We start from the raw sequence: 12753 nt of genomic DNA on the forward strand, positions 1-12753 counted from the left end.
AGAAAAGAAATTTCCAGTTAATTTTTTCTCATATTCTTTGATGACTATATGCATTCAGCTCTGAATAAGGTATCTTCCTCTTAAGAAAGTGATGACAGGAGTGTGTATTTGTGTATGTGTGTGATAGAGACACAAAGTATTAATGTGTGTTATAACATCCCTCCCTCCCCTAGTCCTTCCCATCTCAAAGGAGGAAGACTTCCTGCTTACATAGTTATCACCTGGGTTCTCCTCTGAAATGTAGATTCCAAGTCATGTGTCAAGTTTCTGAGAGAAAAGTGATCAGAGGTAAAGCCAGATCCTTTTCCCCAGGGCTTCATGCCGCTGGGAAAGTTTGGAAGAAAGCAGGCTTTGGGGAGGAGGGTTGAAGGAGCGAGCTGAAGGCAATAGGAAGAAGGGAAGAAAAGGGAAGGAGCCTCCTGGAGAGAGGAGCAAGGTTTCAGCAGATTCCGTGAAAGGAAACGTGGGAGGAGAGAAACACTGTCCAAAGAGAATTTCAGCAAACTTTCTGTGGACTCGAAAGCTCCGGCACTGCCTTTCTAAGAAAATCTATGTAAAGACCCGTATTACTTTTCAAGACTTCTAGAATATTCTTTTTATGCTGAAAGAATGAATGAAGTCAAAGCACAAAGCTACAGAGGGCATTAAGAATTAGACTCACAATTAAGGAAAAACCTCAAACAGCAAAAAATCCTTCCACAACTCTTGCTTCCCTGAAGCCTGTGGCAGTGTTTCCCTATGGCAGTCAATACACTTGAACATGTAAAGCTCATACCCATGTCAACTCCGTGCTAAAATGTAACCAGTCAACCATGCATTTTCCCAAGTCAACTTGCCTGCTTTAGCAGAAAGAATATACAGAAACTTATTTGAATCTTTCTCTGCTGATTCCATATGTACTGTAAAAGGTAAACTGTTCCTCCCTAGGTATGAAAAACAAAATAGGGGACAGAAACCCTTGCCAAGTGTGTCCCAGAGACCTGAGCCCCTTCTGTGGGGTTCAGAGAAGGTTAAGAGCATGTGATTAAACCCTGACCACCAAAGCTTCTTGGTAGGAAGGCGAAACAGGAGCAGTTTTCACCCACCCAGCATGTGACCCTTACCTAGTGCCCACTTCCTGTTCCAGAAGTGGGTTCCTTAGTTCACTGACTCCCTCACGGTCATCCAAGGAAGCCTGCACATGTAAGGCTGCTCCATTGTCTTAGGAAGCATCCAGCAAAGATCACCTGTAGGCAGACAGCCTTGGCTACTTAAGGACAAAGCTCGAGACAAGGTAACGAGACTTTCGGAAGAAACTTCAGGGCCAGATGACCCAAGGAATAAGGAATGGAGAACAGAGAGAGGGTGGCACGCCGACCCTGTGGGGATTGTACCAGCTTGTTCTCCTCTGCATGTGAGACAGGGTCATTCAAACACTAGGGGCTGAGTGCATTCAAGGTCCTTCCCTTTACTAATAGCACCCTATTGCCATTATGACAACTTTTTAAATCAAGGAGTAATTGGTGGGGCGGGGGCGGGGGGAGCATGCCATGCAGCTTGTGGGATCTTAGTTCTCCGACCAAGGACTAAACCCATCAAGTGAGTTTTGGTGTATTTGAGCTATCAATTATGATTGATTTGCCAGTTGACAATGAATCTTACAACTACTAGACCCTGAGTAATCTGTGGTTCCCATGAATGAAGCAGGAAGATGGATATTAGAAAATGTGTGTGTGTGTAGGGTGAGAATCAGAGATGGCAGGGATCCCAGCTAGTAAGTACAGGTTCCAGGTTATGACCTGGAAGGCCTATCCCTTAAGGAATAAGGGATAGACTTAGAGATCAATGTCAAATAAAAGTTCTGAAAATGATAGGGATAGAATGACGGGACAAAATAGATGATTACATAGTTAATCCCACTAGGGGATTATAGGAGAAGGCAATGGCACCCCACTCCAGTACTCTTGCCTGGAAAATCCCATGGACGGAGGAGCCTGCTGGGCTGTAGTCCATGGGGTCGCGAAGAGTCGGACACGACTGACCGACTTCACTTTCACTTTTCACTTTCATGCACTGGGGAAGGAAATGGCAACCCACTCCAGTATTCTTGCCTGGAGAATCCCAGGGACGGGGGAGCCTGGTGAGCTGCCGTCTATGGGGTCGCACAGAGTCGGACACAACTGAAGCGACTTAGCAGCAGCAGCAGCAGAGGATTATAAGTAGAAAAACATAGGAGACCCCTGTAAATTCATTATTACTTGAGAAAGCAGGTTTCCTTAACCACAAAACCAAGCTGGCTTGTTTAACAACAAAACCAAGTAGCAGAAGCGTGGTGCGTGCCCCCAAACAGTAAAACAATGGTAGCGTGAGACCCACATCCTGCCCAGTGAGCTCAGTAAGTTAATGATTCCTAGGACTTGCTGTCTGCACACATAATCGTGGACCTAGCTTGACCATATAGAGATAAGGAAATGCCCCTGGAGGAGGAGAGGATGATGGAAGCATGACGTCTACTTGAGAAAGACCAAGGTCTTCCCCTCCCTGCTTTTCCTTCGATCATAAAACTGTAGCACACTAAGTTCTCAGGTGTGGCATTTCTCACCCACATTCTTGTAAGCCTCAAGTGCGTGCTCAGTCACTTCAGTCATGTCCAACTCTGTGCGACCCGATGGACTATAGCCTGCCAGGCTCCTCTGTCCATGGGATTCTCCAGGCAAGAATACTGGAGTGGGTTGCCATGCCCTCCTCCAGGGGATCTTCCTGACCCAGGGATTGAACCTGCAGTGTCTCCTCCATCTTCTGCATTGCAGGTATATTTTTCTTTACCACTGAGCGACCCAGGAAGCCCCATGTAAGCCTCACAAGCATCCTACCCTAATAAATCACTTCTTATCTATCAGTCTGCCTCTCACTGAATTCTTCTCTACACTGATACATAAGAACTATGGTACCAGAACTCTTTGGAGTCCTCCTGAAATGACGAGAAACTGTTTCAGCAAGATGCAGCAGGAATAATGCAATCAGAAGAGCAGCAGCATTAGTCACAGTGTTGAAACTAGAACCTGGAGATGAATGGTGGGTGTATCTCAGGAAGAAAGAAAGGCAACCCCTAGATTCGGCCTTGGGCAATAATCTTAGCATAGCGTGATCTATTCCCAAACTTCAGAGCCAACACCAGAGTGCTCCAGGCTTCAAGAAACACACACACCACCCATGCATGCACACACATGCAGTGGGAATCTACTTGAAGGAAACAGAGCAAGGCACAAGTAGGGCAATTTTCCCTGGACTGTTGGTTATTAATGATCTAATTCACTCCGAGAGACTCCAGATGGTTTTATATGTCTCCAAAGAATGCCATGGCCATTAGTGAGACTGTGTGAACTGAGGGGTTTCTTGGGACTCTCTGTGTTAAAACCAGATGTGTGTGCGCGCTAAGTCACATCAGTCGTGTCTGACTCTTTGCAACCCCATGGACTGTAGCCCGCCAGGCTGCCCTGTCCATGGGATTCTCCAGGGAAGAATACTAGAGTGGGTTGCCATGTCCTCCTCCAAGGGATCTTCCAACCCAGGGATCGAACTGTATCTCTCAAATCTCCTGCCCTGGCGCGTGAATTCTTTACCACTAGCACCACCTCGGAAACCCTAAAATCAGAATAGTCCTGAACAAACCAGGGTGCTGTCTACCCTGGTTGTAACCTAGGAGACTTCAGACAGGGCTTAGCACACCTGATTTTCAGAGATGGTTGCCGACCTTGATTCTGAACATGGCCATAAAGCCCAAATACTGGCCAGTCCTACTCCCAGGGCATCCCACTGTCTAGCCTGCCCCCACCAGCCTCAGGCCCACCCTGGCTCCTGGCAGCTGTCTTGGCCTTTCCTATCAGGCTTACCAAAAGGTCAGGGAGGCAGTATCATTCTCCCTACCCCTACACTGAATTTCCTCCACTTTCTAGATCTCTCCTTCACGAAACCCACCTTTAGGGCTTTAACCTTATCTAGAAAGGACCAAGTCTAAAGTCCCCACCGCACCCACTCAGTGTTGGGCAGGATGTGATTAGCATAAAAGGAACACCGGGCCATAAACACCGAGAGCTAAATAGTAGCACTTGGCTGGAGTTTAAATGGCAAGAAAGTTCATCTACAAATTACAGAATGACAAACTGCAGAGATTATGTTATCAAGGCCAGTGTTGATTCTGGGCCAGTACAGGATTCCGTAATGGTGAAGTCCACCCCCTACTTGGCAAAACTTCCCCCAAACCTTCCCCTGGCTTCCCTGGTGGCTCAGAGTAAAGAATCGGCTTGCCAATGCAGGAGATGCAGGTTCGATCCCTGGGTCGGGAAGATCCCTTGGAGAAGGAAATGGCAACCCACTCCAGTATTCTTGCCAGGGAAAGCCCACAGACAGAGGAGCCTGGCGGGCTGCAGTCCATGGGGTCGCAAAGTCAGATACAACTTAACGACTAAACAACAGCAACAACAGCAAAACCTTGCCCTGACTCCACACTCTCTGGAATGGCCAAAGTGTGAAGCAACATGTTGACAGCAATAAACCTCGATCCCCTACCTTTTATCCCATTCTAGAAAAATTGAGACCCCCTCAAAGGGAAAATACATGCCTATAGGCCCAGGAGGGTTTTTTTTCCCCCTAAAATAAACCATTTATTGAAAAAAGAACCTTTTTCTTAAATTTCATTAATCAGCTTTTTGCATAAAAAACATGTGGCTTGCCAACAACAAAAGGTAAGACTGCACAGGTGACGAACGTCCCACCTCCTGCTGCTCCTGTCCACGCACTGTGACCCGGGGCCCTGACAGCTGGTGTCCATGAGGTAAAGAAGCTGGGTGCCAAGTGCCATTACTGTGGGACACAGACCCCTGCCTCCGTCACCGCCGTGTCTCAGGTAACTGAGAACCGTGGCATTTAATGTAGTATTGTTGACCTTTCTAGGTTCAAAAGCAGTTATAGTGTTATCAGGCATCCTGGGTCTTGTTAATCTCCTGTTTGTCAAGTGTACTGACTTTGAAACCCAGGAGGCTTTTACTAGAAGTCCTGACTTTGGCTGTGAGTTTAGTATTTTGAGCTCCAGGCTTTTATTAGATTTTTCCTTCCCAAATGCCTTTCATTTTGCAAGGAGACTTATGAAACAGTATGTTGGAAATGTGTTGCTTTATCATTGTACTTTCAGAGCCACTTAGGAACACTGCAAGCTTCCTTGTCACCACTCTTTCTTCTCCTCTTTATCATCTTCAAGTCTATTCTTACCGATCCTCTGTTTGACTCTTTTCCTTACAACCAGCGTGGATGTGTGGACACCATCTCTGGATCTCTGTGTATTCTCAGAGGTGTTCTCAACCTGAGAGGGGACTGACATCTTGGAATTCTTGAGTGTCATGCCTTTGCTCTCAGCATCTTTCTACCATCTTTATTCTTTGACGGCATCCCAAAGGTATGCTCAACACCAAGCTGTGCTTTTTCTAGGGACTCTCTTTAACAAAGATTTCATCTTTATACTTGAAAAGTTCAGAAGTTTTACCAAGAGCACTGGGAATTGTATGATCCCCAATAGAGGGAAGGAAGTGCAGAGCAACACTCTCTAATTAACCAAGGGGAAAAAAGATAACAGCATTGCGACAGACCAGCATAAGTCAAGAAAGAGGGAGGTGACAAAGCAAAGTAAAAATAAACTGCAAGAGTTATAATCACATCCATTGACTGTTAAGTGCAAACAGGAGAAATTCAGCTGTTAAAGGAGTCCGCCTGACTAGGTTAAGAATATGGCTCTGTAGACCTTTTGGTTTTACTTTGTTGTGTTTCTCTTTTGGCAGCACGGTATGTGGGGTCTTAGTTCCCTGACCAAAAATCAAACCCACACCCGCTTCATTGGTAGCACAGAATCTTAACCACTGGACTGCCAGGAAAGTCCCTGCTTCATGTTGTTTAAAGAGAAGGAATGAGGCTGAAGACCTGGAGTACTAAGGAAGCACTAGAGAAATGTAAACAAAAACAGTGCAGAAATGGCGATATGAGTATCTAAAAATGGAATTTCAAATTAAAAGCATTTCAGTAAGACAATGGGAACTACCATCAGGTACAATGTACAGAAATATTCTCACATCGAAGCTCATTTGCACCAAACGAGGCAGCAACCAACACACATTCAATACAGTTTACCACTGAAGGGGAAAATATGTCAATAAATGATAGAAAGACGTGATATCAAGAAAGACAGTTGATAAAGTTCTGCAGCCTCTCCCATGAAACATCCTAAATAAGGAAGAAAATCACTTAAATAAATAAAAGCTGTTTGCCAAAACGCAACAGCAAACATGCGAAAATATCTTGCTTGGACCTGCTGGCTAACTCTCCTTCCTTTGATCTGAGATGTGCCTGTTGGTTTGATGACATTTCACCCCCTTTATTTTTTCTCTGTCTGAAAAAGAACATGAACGGATTTCTACACTTCTAGATTTTTTCATCCTGTGTTCAGAAAATCAACAGCACACCTTCTTTCTTCACCAGACCACCCCATTAGACACAAATGTGTCCAGCAGACCATGGGGGTCTCAGAATCTTATTGCCAGGGCGGTCTTCAAGGGTTTACGCGATCTCTCCCCACATTACAGGGGTGGAATCAGAGCCCCATTCAGGAGCCCCTGTTTTGCAGCAGTGGAATGGAGGTGTCCAGGTAGCATCCGACTTCTCACCTGGTGTTGTTCCTGATGCCCAAAGTTTCAGATGGCTATGACAATTATATAATCATTTAAAACACGAGGGCTGCTCTGGTGGCTCAGTGATAAAGAATCTGCCTGCCGGTGCAGGAGACTCGGGTTCAATCCCTGATCTGGCCAAGGAGCAACTAAGCCCGTGTCCCACAAGTACTGAGCCTGTGCTCTAGAGCCCAGGAGTTACAACTACTGAAGCCAGGCCTCCCGAGAGCCTGTGCTTCTCAACAAGAGAAGCCACCACTGTGAGAATCCTGCTCACCGCAATGAAGAATAAGCCCCTCTCGCCACAACCAGAGAAAAGCCTGGGCAGCAACAAAGATCCAAAGTCAAAAATTATTCTTTTTTAAATAACATAAAATATGAATGTCAGAAGCTCACTGGAAATAAGATTCATCACTGTATGAGGGTGATAGTAGCCCCTAGTAGGAACCAGACTCAGCATCTGGAAAGTACTTGGGCCACCAGGAGATCCCCAACCAATACTTGAATAAATGAAGGAACACCCACTGAAATGCCACCTACTTGAAGAATCCTTCCCAAATCCCCGTTAGAAGGAACCTCTCCTGCTATTCTCTATCCCCTCTGTCGAGATTTGGAAGATACTGTGAATGCTGCTTTTTTTTTGGCAAACTTCCAGTTGCGGAGGGTGAAAACATTAATATATAAGCATTTAAGAGAGTGAGATGCATGAGCTTTGAATCCAACATCAGAACCTGGCTGTCTGGCGATTTGCTTTATTAAAGGAAATGGAACTGCCGTATTCAGCTTCCTATTATCTAGAAACTGGACTTTTAACTGGGAACATAAAGGCAATTTTCCCTGCTGCGCATGATCTATAGATGCCAAAGAATTATTTCAGCAATCTTGACTTTTGTGAGCCTGACCTGACCATGGGCAAAGTGCACGCTGCACAATTTTGTTCTCTGGGAGGAACCCTGGACCCAGGGCCCTGAGTTTATGGCATTTAACCCATGTTGCATCTAATCGATTAGATCCACTGGAGCACACAGAATAAAATGGCCAAAGTACACTTTCCTAAAGTCTCCGATAAAAAAAAAAACCTAGAAGAAGATGCCAAGAGTTATAAATTACAACTCACTCCTAGGAGACTGGTGAAATAGAAATGAACAAGAGAAGGTATTTGAGGCTGTCTCAGAAGATCCGTGACAAGTTCATCCACTCAAAGTCCTTGCTAGAATACAGGTATATAAAGTTCCCACTCAAATACACACCTGAGAGAGTGGCTTTATGCTAGCGCAGTTGATCCCACCAACAAAAACTATGTTGGGCATGATGGGCCTCGGGAAATTAAACACAAAGTCACTTCTGAGAAGCCAGACAGACCCAGAGCTGATGAGATCCTGGACAGTCACGTCTTTCCGAAGGATTTCCGAGGCAAGTGGCGCATACGAGGAATAAACCACACTGCACAGGAAAGTCTCTGACAAGGTAATGAACATGTTCTTCACCCGCTGCAGGAAGGTCATATGATCTGAGTTATAGGACAGAAACCTGGGCACGTAGGATGGTGGACTGGGGCTCTGGGTACCCTGAAAGTCCAGGCTGCACGGCAGTCCATTCAAGAAGAATATGGCAGGCACAGACAGGTACTGGGCCACGATGGGGCCGCAGGGAAGAAAAGGGTCTGTCAACACAGCATCGAAGCTACTTGCCGCCAGGGAGGCCATCAGCTCCTTGTTGTGCAGTAAGTGGGAGCAGGCAGATAAGAGCAGAGCTGAGTCCTTTTTGATTTTCTCGTACATTTTGATCACACGCTTCAGGAAAGGATCATCCTCAAAAACCGTACGCCCGAGGCTGATAAAAGTCTCTTCCAAGTCCTCCCTTCGGAATGGCACGGGGTACCTCTTCAAGGTGTAAAATGTTTCCTCTTTAATGTACACGGAGGCATCAGATGCCAGGACCACTATGTCATGTCCCCTCTGCTGCAGTGGCTGGAGGGTTCCGAACAAACTCAGCCAGTGGCTGCCGTCTACTGGGACCACCAGCAGCTTCCCGCCCTGGGACACAGAGGGGCCGAGTGCGCACAGCAGCAGGAGCAGGATGACCAGGCTTTCCCCCTGGGACCCTGCTATCATGGTTGCCCTGCCGTTGCTACCAAGACGATCACCTGCCGGAGGTCTGTCCTCTCTCACTTATACAACACAGGAACCAAACTATACACCAAGTTAATGTTTGCTTGCATCACGTGACCAAAGCTGTCAGTCAGCTACAAACTGCTGGGCATTTACTTTTAGAGATAAAGAGGGCAGGACTTTCTAGGTCTCACCACAGGCAACAGTTTAACTGGCTGGAAGTCCCTAAGCACCACTTGAATCACATTCTTTTTTTTTTTTTTCTTCTCAATTGCACTATACTTGATTAACAATATTGCATTAGTTTCAGGTGATTAACAATACTGCATTAGTTTCAGGTGTAGAACAAAGTGATTCAATTATATGCGTGCTCACGCTCATGCACTCTTAAGCTCCCTCCACTCCCTCCCCTGCCCCGAGTGCTCAGGAGTTCACCAAGATCAAGATTCTAGGTGAGAAGGAAAGAGGTGGCAAGGCTTTGGCTCATAGGTGTGCGCTTATCTGACATTCTGAAATTTATAGTCCAATTTATACAATAAGGGCAGTCATTCTTCTAAAGTCTCAATGTCACAAGCGTTCATCTGTAGATTACACAGAGCAAAGGCACTGTAAAAACACATAGTCACCACGTTAATGATTTTATGACTTTACTGCATCAGGTAGAGCCTCAGAACTTTTTGAGGCCTCTGTGCACTTGAATGGTTTAAGAGTGTGACTCTGTCCAAGACTAGAAATTGTTCTTTACCAAAATGAATAGCAGGCAGTCCACACCCACTCTCAAAAATTATGACCAAGAACCATGACTAAGCAATCCAATAAAACTTCTGCCCTGCAACCTGTGGAGACCTGACACTCAAAATCCACTGTGAATTCCTCCACTCATCAAAGATTTATGGCAAGTGTTGGCCCTCCCGGCATGATGCGAGGAGCCAGGGCCCGAAATTCAAGTTAGACACGGTCTGTGCCTGTCAAGAGGGCTCTGGCGGACAAACAACAAGGCAATTTACAGGGCAGGCTGAGATGTGCTGGGGTCGGGGAGCATGGGTGGCCAAGGAAACTGAGCAGGGCAGTGATGTAGTCTGCTCTGGCATCTACTGAAGAGTGGGGTGTCTGCAAGAGCATTCCTAGACCCACTGGAAGGTGATTTCTTTTAAAGCTAAAGCCACGCTGAAGTGAAGTGAAGAAACTCACCCTCTCAACTACTCCTAGCTCTTTTGATGGAATAAAACTGGAGCTGCTTGTTACTAAACTGAAAAGGGCTACATAAACACGTCCACTCCCTCTGGGTAATCTGCAGGGCCCTCCAGGGGAAACAAAGTCATCTTCCTTGATTCTCCACAGCATCTTGCTTTATTCTGCCTTGTCGCTATCACCATTCACTCGCTCTGCTGCTGCTGCTGCTAAATCGCTTCAGTCGTGTCCGACTCTGTGCGACCCCATAGAAGGCAGCCCACCAGCTCCTCCTTCCCTGGGATTCTCCAGGCAAGAACACTGGAGTGGGTTGTCATTTCCTTCTCCAATGCACGAAAGTGAAGTTGTTCAGTCATGTCTGACTTAGCGACACCATGGACTGCAGCCCACCAGACTCCTCTGTCCATGAGATTTCCCAGGCAAGAAAACCAGAGTGGGTTGACATTTCTTTCTCCAGGGGAGCTTCCCAACCCAAGGATCAAACCCACGTCTCCTGCGTTGACAGGCGGACTTTTTTTTTTTTAACCGTCGAGCCTCCAAAGAAGCCGCTATTCTGCCTTGTATCCCTCAGCAATTTGCCTGTTTGGGTTCCCTACTAGACTCCCTCTCTGCCTCTATCCCTATCCATGGCTTTGCAGACAGTAAGACTCAGTAAATGTTTCTGTATGGATGTGATGGCCCTTCTCCCTTTGCTGTAGGCCCTATATTCAACCCAGCAAGTGCCAAATCTGGATCATTCTGCCACTGGTTCTCAGACCCAGCTGCCATGGTCTTGTTTCTAGCCTCAGCCTCCAAGGCTCTTAGTCCTTACCTCTCCCTTTTGATTCCCTGCATCGGCTGTCCATTGCACAGTCCCATGCCACCACCACTCCCGAAACTTTGGTCAGCACATTCTTAGGGCCAAGAATAAATGCAGACTCCTCAGCCTTGCTGGAGAAGGCAATGCCAAGCCACTCCAGTACTCTTGCCTAGAAAATCCCATGGACGGAGGAGCCTGGTAGGCTGCAGTCCATGGGGTCGCTACGAGTCAGACATGACTGAGCGACTTCACTTTCCCTTTTCACTTTCACACATTGGAGAAGGAAATGGCAACCCACTCCAGTGTTCTTGCCTGGAGAATCCCAGGGACGGGGGAGCCTGATGGGCTGCCGTCCATGGGGTCACACAGAGTCGGACACGACTGAAGTGACTTAGCAACAGCAGCAGCAGCAGCAGCCTCAGCCTTGCCCTGGAATGGACTGCATCTCATTCCACTTCTCTAGCCCTTCTGCTTAACTGCTCTTTCTGCCCCTTTCCCTCCTGCCATTCTGAATCACTTAACCTACCCCAAACACACCTTGTACTTTTCCATATTGCTTTGTTTGCACTGGACTCTATTACCAATCTCTACTTTCTACTATTGTTTATTGCATGCTTCCCAAGTGCCAAGTTGGCTTGAGTTTCTCAAGGTGATATGGAATCATCAGTTTGTTCTGGTGAAAAGGTGAACTTTTTTGGATCTATTACCTTTTATGATGAAATATTGAGTTCATTGGTTAATCATTTCCTCTTAGAACTAAGTGAACTTTATTGGTGTTGCCTCACCATTTATCAAGGCAAAGAATATAGTGTCATAGAAAAAGGAGGGAGTGGAGAAAAGTCAGATGTCAAAAAGGAAATCATGGTGATACAGCAGTTTCAGCAGAAATAATCACGGAATCCCAACTTTACATGCAGCACTTAAACATGGCCAGCAGTTTTCATCATTTTGATATACTGGGTCAGGAGTTAACAGACTATGGGCCAGAGCACCCTGGGGATCCCCAAAAAATCTTCAGAGAATTTTGAAAAGTTAAAATTATTTCTAAGATAATGATATTTGACTTCTGAATACACTGGAGTTTCCCAGTGGCTACATGACACATGATACAGCAATACATTGAATATAGAAGCAGATATAAAAATTAAGCTCTTCTGTTAAGCCAGAGAGATGTAAAAAAAAAAAAAGAAAATGATGGCACTGTTTATTAATTTGTTTTGAAAAAGTTATTTTCCATGAATATTTTATATTATCATGTAATGGGTTTATCATTATTAAATTGACTTTGTTTTAATTTTTGCTGAAGCAGGTACCAATAGATATAACCCACATAAACAAAAGCAAAAGGGTCCTGAGGAAAAAAAAGTTGGAGAAATGCTGTCCTAGACAAATGGTAGGAGTGTTTGTTTCTCAGAAAAGGATCAGACTAAACTTATTCCTGTTACTCTACTCTACCCCCAATTTAGATATATCAATAATCTCAGAAATGCAGATGACACCACCCTATCACAGGAAGCAAAGAGGACCAAAGAGCCTCTTGATAAAGGTGAGTGAAAGAGGAGAGTGAAAAAGGTAACTTAAAACTCAACAGTCAAAAAACAAAGATCAAGGTAGAGGTCCCATCACCTCAAGGCAAACAGATGGGGAAACAGTAAGAGACTTTATTTTCTTGGGCTCCAAAATCACTGCAGATGGTGACTGCAACCATGAAAAGATGCTTGTTCCTTGGAAGAAAAGTTATGACCAACAGAGACAGCATATTAAAAAGCAGAGACATTACTTTGCCAACAAAGGTCCGTCTAATCAAAGCTATGATTTTTCCAGTAGTCATGGATGGATGAGAAAGCTGGACTATAAAGAAAACTGAGCACCAAAGAATTGATACTTTTGAACTGTGGTGTTGAAGAAGACTCTTGAGAGATCCAATCAGTCCATCCTAAAGGAAATCAGTCCTGAATAT

General features: G+C 45.5%; 1 protein-coding gene across 2 annotated transcripts in view; it reads right to left on the reverse strand.

Annotated features, from left to right (window-relative positions):
- The window catches only part of LOC129540619 (UDP-glucuronosyltransferase 1A1-like), a 134296-nt gene that overhangs the window by 4567 nt on the left and 116976 nt on the right, over nt 1–12753 (reverse strand). Inside the window, exon 1 of one of the 2 annotated variants that reach the window (XM_055401824.2) lies at nt 7943–8821. The exons of the other annotated variant lie outside the window; for it this stretch is intronic. Coding sequence (XP_055257799.2) covers nt 7943–8806 — 864 coding nt within the window. The 5' untranslated portion in view covers nt 8807–8821. Of the gene's footprint in view, nt 1–7942; nt 8822–12753 lie in introns of those variants that run through there. 2 annotated transcript variants of the gene reach the window in all.

Source organism: Moschus berezovskii, chromosome 4, assembly GCF_049115385.1.
Source record: "Moschus berezovskii isolate FMDL1 chromosome 4, NW_MosBer_1.0, whole genome shotgun sequence".
NCBI classification, from domain to species: Eukaryota; Metazoa; Chordata; class Mammalia; order Artiodactyla; family Moschidae; genus Moschus; species Moschus berezovskii.